Below are 13,641 nucleotides of genomic sequence, written 5' to 3' on the forward strand. Positions count from 1 at the left end.
TTGCTGTTTTTAGGGAAAAGATTTTAAACAATTTCCTATATATTCTTTTATTAAAATTTGACCCCCCCCCCCCATTTCTGCCCAACCCGACACTAACTTTAATAATTTCAAGCTACACTACCTGAGTATAACTGCATATGAATATGATCATGCCTTTACTTCAAAAAAGACATTTTCTAGATATTCCTAAGCATAACTTCGATTACCAGTTGTGGCCTCACTCAACTCTTCCCACCCCCACCCCCTATTTTTTTCCAGGGACCATAATTTGAACATTTTACACTACATTATAAACTAAACTATCTGAAGGTGTTTTAAATCAATTTGATTAAACATGGCTTCGCTGTTCTTAACAAAAGTAATTTTTCCACTACATATTCCAATATAAAATGTTAACTACTTATTGTTAGGGAACGCCCCCCCCCCACCTAAACCTGGGGGGTAGTAATTTTAAATAAATCTACACAATTTACTTCTAGATCAATATAAATATCACTTGTGGGCTAATAATGTTTGTCGATCCTCTCCATATTCTTTCTCTGTATGTATCTGTATATGCATATTTCTTGTTTGTGACCGCTTGTTCCAACCCAGAGAATGTAGAGTCCTAATGGTAATAGCCGTGACCTTGACAGAGGACCTGTGAGGGAGAGATCATCTCGTTCTTCTGATGAAGGTCCTGTGTAAGAGTAACAATGTTTGCCTCCACACTCGGTCACTACTACAGCACGGTTCTGGTCAGACACAATAACATCTCCGTTATGGTTCTCGGTGATGTATAAAGGGCATTCATACAGTCTCTGATCCGTGTTATCGTCTCCAATGACCTGTTTGGGTTTGTATTTTTTTCCTGTACTGATACACCGCACTACCTTGGCCTTTGTAGATTTATTTTTATCCCAGTCATATCTTAATACGCCAACTAGTAAATCTCCGTTGGAGGGGGAGCTGTAGACACATTTCGCAACCCATGGTTCTTTTACATTTACTAGTTTGCTTTCAACTTTTTTCCATTTTTCTGTGGACAATTCTCTGATGTAATGATGCTTGCCTACATAGATTAGATTGCCCTAACGAGTAACGCAATCTCCTGCAGTATAATTAGGTGTATCCATGTTATTTAAATGAATGCATAGAGGGTCACCAGTTGTGTCTGTCAAGATGTTAAATCCATGGTAAATCGCTGATCCTAATCAAGTCTGTTGTTGCAAAGGACATATGATACACATTTTCTCCCACTGGAAATGATTTTTTCAACACAGGTGACTGCATCAGTTCCAGAAGTTGCTCGTTTCTTGTCTTAGCGGCCACCCGAAATAGGCCACTTGCAGTCAGCGGCCACTTTCAGTTCCCCCCGATGATTTTTACTATATATTTTAATTGGAATAAACGGCCACCTGTGAAACGCGGCCAGCGGCCACTAAAATCCTACCCCAACAGCCTGATTAACAGTGTAATAAGCGGCCATTTCGTCACTTGTTGCAATTCTATCACATCTTTTAAACGTGTTGGCTTGGGTAATCATATACTCGATAGTCAATTTGACCTATTAATGCAATTAAAGAAATTGCATTTAAATACGCTGAACTCTATCTTTATGAAAAAATATTTGTTATGTTAGATCAATTTGTAATTATATTTCAAGATCGTTGTTATTGTCTTATCAACATATATTAGCCTTTATATCTTCTTATTTATTCACATACAATGTACCTTGATACTTTCAAATGATAAATAGCCCCTTTTCAGTCGCTTGCGTGGCGCAGTGGTTAGAGCGTCTGCTCTAGATTCGCAAAGTAAGGAGTTAATCCTTACGTCGCAGGCTAGAATACAACTATGGGATGCTGAGACTGGTCCTTCCGATGAGACCTATAAACCGATGTCCGGTATCGCAGTAGGTGCTGGCACGAAAAAGATCCCTCACTGCTTAATGACCCTAAGAAGTCAGCATAGGACTAAATTTGCAGCTCTCCACCGGCAAGTGGTGGCGTCTCCATGTGAAAAATTCTCGGGAGGGACTTTAAACAACATACAATCCATAAATCAAAGCGTGGACAGTCTTTTGGTTTTCTTATTACATAAACTATTTACGACGTGAAAATTCATGGTTTTATCATACAAAACAGCAATCTTTACAAGGTATTCAAATGTCAATAACTTACAAAATAGTCAGGAAAATCAGTAAGAAGCTGAAACCTGCACGAAATCTTCTATATAACTGTTTTTATACTTCCATTTCTCTTGCTCTTTGTTGTTACTCTTAACAGGATTACTTGTCCGCTCACTGAATACATGAATGATATCAAGCTTTTCATATCACCGAAAGTTTTGTTTTCAAATTCAAAGTTGCTTTTAAATTTATTCAACCAAATGATTGATTGCATACAGTCAGCACTAAAAATATTTATAATGAACAAAAAAGTTCAAAGTCTGAAAAAATCCATTTTTTTTTTTTTATTTTTGTATCTGTCAATTTTATTCAACAAATGCTTGCATTCATGCCCCATTCCAAAATGAATACGTCATTGAAAATGTTTTAAAATAACAAATGTTAAATGTCATTGGATCACAACAAAAGATTCACTTCTCCTGGATCACCGACTACCAAATACGGGATTTTATCTAGATATTTACGGTGCCTGAAGGATAATCTTGGCGTTTGGTATTTAATATCATAAAAATGACCTGAAGGCTATGAAAATATGTAGGTAATTTATCATGAATTTTATAAGCGTGAATTAAACATAAAACAGAGCATGCATGATTAAGGGGGTGGAAAAGGGGTTACACTGTTCTGGCTGGCTTCTTCTTCCAATGTATCCCCTTCACCTACCCGTCTTAAAACCAGGTTGGGTTACATAGAATTCCCTTTGTACGCCTTTCAATTTATTTGCGTCTTTCCGCAAGTTTGTAAATTGTCCAATTTTCTCTCATTTTCCAAAGGTTCAGAAGGCGTAAACAGTCTTAGCTAAGAAGTCTTCTTAAAATAAAGGTCGTATTTCGTCTGATATTTTATTTAATAAATATATTTGAGGCATTATAAAAAAAATCGACAAAAGTTACCGTATTCATTAATGTTTTTATTACTGAAAAGAGGAATTATCCCGTTTTATAGTAATACTTCCCCGTAAAAGGAACGATTATCGAGTTATCCACTTCACAAATGATACAGTGCTCGCATAGTTAGCGGCGATCTCTACTTGTGACGTCCAGCTCTAGACCTTTTAGTTGTCATTTTTGTAGATCTTTTACCACGTTCAAACCAGCTTTCGATACACCTATGTGTGTCGTTCTCTGGTTCCCAGCTCTTTTCCTGAATAAAAGGGGTCATATTCCGCTCAACACATCGCTGAGTGATAATTTGGTGCGCTGCATTATCACCCCAACTCGCCCTTGATAATATCTAACTATTATTGTTTGTGTTAACTATGAAATCACTAATGAAGAGACCCATGAATTTATGTCCACCATGAAAAGTATTTTTTCATAGATATTATTACTGAACAATTCTTCATTTACGAAATTAAATCACCACGAACTCATATTTTATCCTTCAATCACGAAAATTTGTACCCTCGAAAATATGTTATTTTACAGTACAAATTTATATTTTTCTTATTTATAATGTAGAAGTATTTATTTTTTCCACACAAGACTTCTTGATCATACAGTTTCTTAGAATTTCATTTCAATCACATTACATATCCGAATTGTCGAATAATAAATTAAGAAAACATCCCTATCAATGCAAATTTTGAAAGTCAAAGAATTTACCGTTCGCTGAGCACCAATATCTAACACCCTTTAAATATTGTTTTAAAATGCATATTATGTCGCAACCTTTTTTTATGTAGGCAAAATGACGAAATTTCATTTCCCAATATTGTGCATAAAATGAAAAATTTTGGTCCGGAAGTCCATGAAATATTTTAAAAAGTTTGCGTTTTTCTAGGAAAACCTTCGTACAACATATCACTGAATCAAATGCTGCGATTTTCTCTTACAGATGGTCATGGTATTTTAACAATCTGAATTGTCTACAGTAATTTTCGTTTTTCATATCATGACAAGCAGTGCAGGCAGTTGCGATCAGTCCGCAGCGGATGCTCCGTCAATGGCACGATCCCGTGTCATTTGCTTTTGGAGGTCCGTGTTTGTTCAAATCGACTTTGAAAACTGTTTGTTATCTTTATTTTTCAATTTTTTTCCTGAAATATATGAGGATAACGAACAGTATTCAAAATCAATATCCATTGATCAACTACAAAATTGAAGCAGTGGAAACAGGGACCTCCAAAACATCAGAAATGGGACAAGGTGTCATGAATGAGAGCATCTCCTGCCAACCGGTCACATCCGCCGTGTGCTCCTTGTCACGTTCGGGGAAAATCGGAAAATCAGTGGACAAATAATTGTCCAGGAATCATTCTGAAAAAAATCAGTCGGACTTGGCTTAATGTAAACAATTTTTGCTGAAAAGAAATTTATCGGCCATAGGAAATACGAAATTATGACTTTAAACGAGCCTGTTGATATTCTTGTTTCATCAGCTTGTTTGTCAATGGATAATTTGAAATTGTTTATAAGTGGAACATGCTCTTCTGTATCGAATCAACTGAGAAATATATACTTTGTATGCAGGTGACAAAGGAATATTAATGCGTAAGTAAGGAAAATTGACGATTGAAAAGTTAAAGTCATCACGTTTATCACAAAGTTTAATTGTTTGAATACCAATAACGTCTTTTTCTCGTAAAATATCAAAATATGAATATTATGTGTCTGACAGACTATTTCGTATCTTTTATCTCAATATATTTACATCCACTGAATATTTTCTCCTTTATTTCTTAAGAAACCCCATTGCGTTCATCACTGCATAAACTACAGTAGGCATGTCGCCTGTACAGATTTCTTAATCAGTGGCTGTTCCATCAATGACACGTATAAGGACGTTCGCATCATTAATACAATAATTAATCTTTTTAATCCTACTTTAATTGATTATTTAAACAGATATAAATATAAACAATAAAATGTCTTTCTTTGTCTGTTGATACTGGAATGAACGGTCGCAGCTATTGCAGAAAAAATTTACATAACCCGCTTACGCGGGTTATGTATTTTTTTCTGCAACAGCTGCGACCGTTCATTCCAGTATCAACAAACAAAGAAAGCATTTTATTGTTCAACTCACCAGCATATATCAGATAATATGTATATAATATCGACAAATGAATGGGAGAGTAATATATCCTGTCGACATAACAATAGAAATAATTATTGTTAATTCACTATAAGTCACCACAGCAAGTGTTAAATTCTTTTCATGTAAAAGATTTTGAACAAAATCTGCTACATGTGAGTACAAATATAGGAGGTCTGGTACCACAAGGCTCAAATGTTTCCCATGGGATTTTCTAAAGATAAAAAAAAAAAAACAACATAGATATTGTCATTCAAATGTCGTTTCCATATCCTAGTGATTTTAAAATCAAAGACACTACTAAGTCTGTCATACTTAATCCATATTTGGATATTATATACTTTTGACTATAGACGATAAGGGTAAACTAAAAAAAAAAAACGGACGTGCTGTGGGCAATGACCTCACTAAATGATACCCCTCGCCTCCCATATGGTTATAATGGCAAAGTTCATGTTTTCTGTGACCGGGAAATCCAAAATATGTATCGGAATAAAAAGTGAAATAAGAGGTGAACAATGGCAATATGTAATTAGGATTCTGTGAAAGTTTCATTAAATTTCCTTCAGTCGTATAAGAGGCGTTAGAGATAAGAGATGGGTACCCCAAAGCGTAACAGACAGACGGATGGACGGACGAACATATCGATTACAGTATACCCTCCCACTTTTCAAGCGGGGAGTACATGTAAACTGTATAACAAACGAGACTATTCTAACTTTCTATCGTCATCCTTCCTCATTTATTCTGTAATACTAAGTATCCGCTATCACCTTTATATGGTCTAATCTCCAAACTTATTTGATTATCAGGGGCATGTTCCGAGTACGATCATTTTTTAACATGTTTCAATGATTTCAGCAATCTAGTTTAAAGTCGTAAAATCAATGCAATTATATTGATCTTGTTAGCAAAAACAACCTATCATTTAGTCAATTTTGGCAAATTGTTTCATTCCAGTCATTGTATCTATATTGAATTTGACTACGGAATGTTCCGTTTGTCTGATGAATACATGGAGCTAAGTCAATAGGGGATGATTTCTCATTCTAGGGATTCCTCCCAGGGGACTTCCAGGTATCCCTGTTAAATGCAATTGTATTGTTTACAGATTTTTCGATGGGTTTTCAAATATAAATGTAACCTTTTCCAATATTGCGCAAAAATACAAAATGTTTGTGCCACAATGAAAAGAAAATAAACAGGATGTGTTAAAGCTGAACACTTCTGTCATTAGTTCTTTTTAGATTTGCAGGGTTGAGATTGAAAACAATATCAATCAGAAAAAAAACAAATAAGTTTATTGACACAATTAAAAAAAAACAAATTATATTAAAAAACACTCACTCACTCTCACATACAAGCTCATACACCGGAAATGAAATAAATATGAACTGTTAACTCAGTTTTAACCAAATCTGATTCTTTACATTATAAGGTTTATTTTTTAAGCAACAAAGTTGACTCAATTAGTAGCTGATCTTAAATCGAATATTAATTCACGCATTTTGTCTTTAAAAATTGATATTCAGAAAAAAGCTCAATTGACTTCCCAAAAGGATGAAATATATATTCAAACTTAAAATTGTTTTATTCTTTGCTACTGAAAGCTACTCAAAGTTTACAAAATTCACAAATTGAGGTCAGCGATACGTGTCCTAGAAAATGCACCACCGTGCTCTCGCCATACAAGTACGTCTACGTCACACCAAGTTCCGTAGCCCACAAATTCCTTAACCGCAGATCCCCGGATCTTAGCCTATCGCTCCAGTTATCCTACCACGCCTTAACGAAGTCGACATTGGATATGACGCACGTAGTTCTCCATACAACATTAGTCAATAAGCCTCAAACCTCGTCAACCGACCCTCAGTACGCCCATAGATCAATAACTCTTCTCCAAGCCCCTTACGCACTGAAATTAATTTATATTTACAAAAAACTAACCTAAAATACAACTAGTACTGAAACCGTAAATTTATAACAGCAAACAAACTATATACTTAATCAAATACTCTTACCGGCTAGAACTGCACAAACACGCTGCAATATTCCTCCTAGCAAGTTATATGGCTACCCGTTTACATTCGGTGCTATATCTTACCAAAATATTCGCCACTTGTATAAGTCATGCCAGGGAAACTGCAAACGTGGCAGGTCACGATACCGGACACCAAACAAGGTCTCACCAAACTAACCAAACCGGTCCCTGTATATACTCCTTATCAAACAATCTCAAAAGTATGGAGTTATAACAAAATCAAAGTAATATATACAGAAAATAAAACAAACTCTTCACAGCTTCTCTTAAATAGGCACCGTCAGTCGGGTATATAAACCCTTCGATTTCGTTACAAACGATTCCACACTTGCAACTCATGGCCAACATGTAGTAGTCGTTTCGTGGTCTTAGATTATTACGTTTATTCCTTGTTTTCATGTGCATTTTCTGTTTGTCAGTTATGTATTGACTTGACTATTTTTAAAGATACTGTTCTCCCCGTTTTCAAAAAAAAAAAAAAAAAAAAAAAAAAAAAAAAACCTGCATAAAATTTTACAATTTCATCACGACCGAGTAGCAAAGCAGTGTAAGATGTATGTCTACACTCATCAAACATCTACGATGAAATACATTACTGTCACTGTTATCTCCTTATATAGAGGTTGAAAGAGGAAGCGTCGATGAACGGGAAATATGGGGCACTATAACCATTTACGACTGGTGTTCAACTTGAAGGTAACACTAAACCCCCAATTCTAAATTAAAACAAAGGTTTAAGTTTTTTTAAAAAAAGAGGTCAAACTCTTTATTCAAGTTTACTATGATAATGCCCAAGATCTTGTCACAATCAATACACTTGTAAAGTATGAACGCTCTACGTATGAACCAAAAGTTATGCCCTAAGTTAAAGTTCAGTTATTAGTTGTAAAAGAGGGTCAAACTTCAAGGTCAAAGGTCAAAGAAGAAGGTATGGTTTCCATACAAATTATGCCCTGTGATTTTCTAAAAAATGAAACTGGTGTAAAAGTTGAAACTCATGTTTTTTAAATAATTGGAATTCAATGCAAAAAAAATCATACAAATCATTTTTCTCACCTGTGCTTTTAAATGCTAATTATGACGTCATAAACATGTGCATTTTCCCGTATTTTCTTAAAAAGTTGCAGAAGACACCAATTTTCAATGGAATATTCTTTCAGATAACATTGTCTACAGCCATCGCCCACAAAGATCTTGAGATATGTGATTTGTTATTGAATTTTGCACAAGATATCAAAAAATTAACGTGGGCGACGGCTGTGGACACTGTTTTCTAAAGGAAAATCACCCTTGAAATGTGCCATTTTGAGGCTTTTTCTGTTGAAAATAGAGAAATGCTTTACATTAATGACGTCATATTAGCAAAATGGTAAACCTTCATGCCATATTCTTTCCAGATTTATGATAGTGATTTACTTAACTAATATTTAAGCCAATTTCAAAACTTTTTCATGTCATTACATTTTTAGGGCACAATAAAGCTAAAACCATACCGTCCTCTTAGGTGGTACATAGGTTCTTATCACAAGGAAAAAACGTGTTATATGAAAGCCATATGTCACCATTAAAGTATCAAGACTATTTTTTTTAAAAAGATGCAGGGACAACAAGAAATTTTCAAAACCTTTGATATTCTGGTATGCAAAACAAACAAATGTCTGTGCCACAATGGCTGGGAAATAAACAAAATGTGTTTGTGAAACACTGATGTCAATGTATTGCAGCGTAATGGCAAGGGGTGAAGTTTTCTATGCAAGACAAGCTCTATGTCAAAAGATCAAAATTGTTGGTATCAAAAGGAAGATCTGGTGATAAAAAATAACAAGAGGCCCATGGGCCACATCGCTCACCCGAGCACTTTGGCTAGGAAAAAGTAGAATTGTTTTATTATTGAAAAGTTTAAATCCAAAAGTAGTCCCATGACTAATCATAGCTTTGCTAAAAGAAGATTTTTTAAGAATTTTCCTAAATATATCTATGTAAAACTTTGATTGGACAATCCCCGGGGGTCATGAGACAAACTTTAATCTACACTACCTGAGGATGCTTCCATATAAATATAATCAATTATAGCTTTGCCAATCTTGAGAAGAAGATTTTTAAAGAATTTTCCTGTATATTTCTATGTAAAACTTTGGTCGGCCATTGTGGCCCCGCCCTACCCCCTGGGGTCATGATTTAAACAAACTTGAATCTACACTACCTGAGGATGCTTCCATATAAATATGATCAATTATAGCTTTGCCATTCTTGAGAAGAAGATTTTTAAAGAATTTTCCTGTATATTTCAATGTAAAACTTTGGTCGGCCATTTTACCCCCAGGGGTCAAGATTTGAACAAACTTATTCTACAAACCTGAGGATGCTTCCATATAAAGATGATCAATTATGGCTTTGCCATTCTTGAGAAGAAGATTTTTAAAGAATTTTCCTGTATATTTCAATGTAAAACTTTGGTCGGCCATTGTGGCCCCACCCTACCCCCAGGGGTCAAGATTTGAACAAACTTGATTCTACACTACCTGAGGATGCTTCCATATAAAGATGATCAATTATGGCTTTTTTTGAGAAGAAGATTTTTAAAGAATTTTCCTGTATATTTCAATGTAAAAGTCGGCCATTGTGGACCCTACCCCCAGGGGTCAAGAATTTGAACAAACTTGAAACAAAACCTTTGATAACAATTATGGCTTTGCCATTTTGAAGATTTTTAAAGAATTTTCCTGTATATTTATGAACAAACAAAACAAACAAAGTTTCATCTTTCCTGGCACAGTGGTTCTTGAGAAGAAGATTTTTAAAACATGCCACCAAATTTTCATTAATGTAAATTTGTGAAAGGGCCTGGCCCTTCATTTGAACAAACTTGAATCCCCTTCACACAAGGGTACTTTGTGGCAAGTTTGGTTGAAATTGGTTCAGCGGTTCTTGAGAAGAAGTCGAAAATGTGAAAAGTTTACGGACAGACAGACGGACAGACAGACAGACAGACAGACAAACAGACGGACGCCGGACAAAATGTGATCAGAAAAGCTCACTTGAGCCTTCGGCTCAGCTGAGCTAAAAACTTGTAAAATATGGGAGGAATGACCCTCAAAATATTTATGGCAAAGATAAGTTTTTGAGAAAGTTCGCCAATCTTTAATAGACTGTTCATGATTTAAAAAAAAGGCTAGAAATAACTGCTAACAGCAAATAATTGTTATTTGATCCAGCATAGTTTTTGAACCTATTTTGAGTATGTTGAATCCGAAAAAAATATTCTGGCCTTCATGAAAATAGCGTTAAAGAGGTCAAAATGGAAATTCAAAATGGTGGACATCCAATTTTTCTAATTTTCTCTTAATGTCGTTCAAAATGGAAAATTAATAAGTGAATATCTAAGTTAATGTAATAAACCTATGAAAATTATAAGAGGAATCTAACATTATTAGTTAAACTCAGAAAATTTAGTCGTTTCTACACTTAATTCGATTTTTCTCTGTTTTTTTTTTTGTTTTTTTGTCAATTGTTTCTATATTCTTCTTTCTTCAGGATTTTACATTTGCTAATATCCATACACTGCAGATTTGCATTTTTCCCTCTATGTCCTCTAACTGAATTTTTATGGGGATTGTTTGTACTTTATCCATTTGTCCATTTTTATATAAATCGCAATGAAGACTGGAAAATACCCTTTCTTATGTTAGTAAGTTGAATTTCTTGTAAAATATTTTCCTATCGAGTAAAAATTAAACCTGCCCCAAGCAATTTTTATGTACCAGAGATCACGATAAATTGATCTATGTAACAAACTTTCCACAATATTTTTGTTTTGCACTTGTGCCGAAGCTATTTTTTTGCAACAATTAGGAATATCATAAATCTTTGTCACTTGTTCATCACAGTCATGTGACAACACAAAAATGCGTGAAAATAAAACCTGATTAAATTATTATCACAAGTTGACTGCAATTTCACAATAAGGATTTAAACATTAAAATCAAAATCTAGCTCAAAATAATTTTTTTAAGGTATTTTAAGCCTTTGTACAGCCTTATCATAACAATTATCGATACCACGTGTGAGATAATAATTTTAGTCAACCTCCTTTCTCTGTATGTATCTGTATATGCATATTTCTTCGTTATGATCACTTGTTCCAACCAAAAGTAGGTGATTTTTGTTATTGTAACTAAGAGCCCTGGGTGCTTTTTTCCATCTTTGTTCGGTAAACAACAGTGATAAGAAGTGACCGTCTTTGTCAATCATTTGAATTGTTTTGCTGTTAGCATCAGACACAAGGATATTTGACAGTGCGTCTACACAGAGTCCTAATGGTAAAAGTTGTGATGTTGACAGATGTCCTGTGAAGGAGAACTCATCTTTTTCTTCTTGAGGAGGTCCTGCGTAGGAAAAGCGATGTTTTCCTTTTCGATCAGTCACTACTACAGCACGGTTCTGGTCAGACACAATAACATCTCCGTTATGGTTCTCGGTGATGTATAAAGGGTGTTCATACAGTCTCTGATCCGTGTTTTCATCTCCAATGACCTGTATGTGCTTTTTCCCTGTACTAATATACCGCACTACTTTGGCCTTTGCAGGCTTATTTTTATCTTTTTCATATCTTAATATTCCAACTAGTATATCTCCGTTTGAGGGGGAGCTGTAGACACACTTTGCAACCCACGGTTCTTTTACATTTATGAGTTTCATTTTTAAATCATTTTTCATTATCATTTTTTCTGTTGACAATTTACTGATGTAATGATACTCGTCTATGTAGAGTAGATTCCCTTCACGAGTGACGCAATGTCCTCCGGTGTTATTGACTGTATTCATGTTATTAAAAAGAATGCATGAAGGGACATCAGTTGTGTTTGTCAAGATGATTTTTCCATACTGATCGCTGATCCACATCATGTCTGTTGTTGCATACGACATATGAAGTACCTTTTCTCTCACTGGAAATGATTTCTTTAACACAGGTGAAGGCATCAGTTCCAGAAGCTGCTTATTATAACTAACTTGTCTCTCTTTTGTGTCAATAGTTATTTCCAACAGTAACTTCGTAATATATGTATCTTCTATTTTCAGTTCACTCCTTTTACTCAGGAAGAAATTGGAGGTAGCATGAAAGGCCTTTACTTTTGGGTATGGGTTTTTCTTAACATATGAAAGGAAGTGTACCTTCTTGTCCTTCTTGATGAACAGCTGTTCATAACTGTATATAAACAATTGTATGTTGGCAATATTTCTTTCTGCTTCTTTTAATCTAGATTTCAGTAACCGTTTTAATCTATTTCTATTTTTTATTACTAAATCGGTCAGATCCTTCAGTTGGCAAGTTTTTTCTTCAATTCTTTTCTTTTGGAGCTCGAAGTCAGCTAATTTTGACTCCATAACTATTTTGAGATCAGATTTAATATTGGCAAGGATGACTCTATTATTTGGGAGAATTTCAGTTCTGATTTGAACTATTCTTTCCATGTATAGACGTCTGACCATTCTTTGGAATGACTTTATATCCAGTATTTCATGATTTTGGTGTCCATCACACTCAGCACAAATAGGACGTTTACATGACAAGCACAATTTGTTTAGTCTTTGGGCTTGGTGCGTCTCACAATTTCCTAGCTCATGTATTATGAAGTCGTCATGTCTTAAGCGATCAATCACTACATCGTGGTATTTTGTGTCGAGGTCCAATAAATGTTTCTTCTTACACGAAATGCATAGGTCTTGTTCACACGTTCTGTGATACAATTCTACTTCCCTCTTATATTGAGTACACTGTTGAACTTTTGTATCCATGATTTACAAAATCAAAAATTAATTTAGTTCTTGGGTTTTTTTAGGTTCTATTTTCTCTTTTACTGTTCTGGCATTTAAATCTAGACATAAAAATAATCTATTATAATCTAAACAAACAAAATAACAATATTTGTTCCTGTAAGAGTTTTCAATTAGATTCTAGATTAAAAACTACATGTTTCTTGATAAAAATCAAATATATTTTGTTTATCACGATCACAGCAAGAGAACAGCTTTGATATATGATAAAAGGAAAAAAAAAACGCAGATTAACATAATGTTCGAAAAAAAAAATATCACATGACCGATAATTACGAAAATTGGTCAGAAGAGAAATTTAGTTGCTGTGCACCAAAATCAGAAATCAGAATTACTCTACCGTAAAATTTTTGACGTCACGTAGGGAAAACGCTAAAAATCCCAAAACACGTGCAATTTGATAATGACGAGTTTGTCAACAAATTTTGTTGCATTAATTGTTGCATATGAGGCATGCACATCGTTTTTCAATATTAAGAGACATTATGAATTTCTTGCAATCTTGACACAGTTTACGGAAGTTCAATGGGGTCTTGTTTTCGAATTGCCCAATGAATGA

General features: G+C 34.6%; 2 protein-coding genes across 2 annotated transcripts; both read right to left on the minus strand.

Moving 5' to 3' along the window:
• Positions 1–503: 503 nt before the first annotated feature.
• Positions 504–1,468, minus strand: LOC134263258 (uncharacterized). The gene is made up of 2 exons (XM_062745580.1): positions 1,433–1,468; positions 504–1,070 (listed from the first exon to the last, which is right to left on the minus strand). Exons 1-2 carry the CDS (start codon positions 1,466–1,468, stop codon positions 504–506), a joined length of 603 nt encoding a protein of 200 aa, XP_062601564.1.
• Positions 1,469–11,324: 9,856 nt separating this feature from the next.
• Positions 11,325–13,043, minus strand: LOC134263263 (uncharacterized). Its single transcript, XM_062745594.1, has one exon. It carries the CDS (start codon positions 13,041–13,043, stop codon positions 11,325–11,327), a length of 1,719 nt encoding a protein of 572 aa, XP_062601578.1.
• Between the last annotated feature and the right edge of the window lie 598 nt (positions 13,044–13,641).

This window comes from Saccostrea cucullata, unplaced genomic scaffold (assembly GCF_032062105.1).
Source record: "Saccostrea cucullata isolate Sc308-1 unplaced genomic scaffold, CSIRO_AGI_Scuc_v1 ctg3716, whole genome shotgun sequence".
NCBI classification, from domain to species: domain Eukaryota; kingdom Metazoa; phylum Mollusca; class Bivalvia; order Ostreida; family Ostreidae; genus Saccostrea; species Saccostrea cuccullata.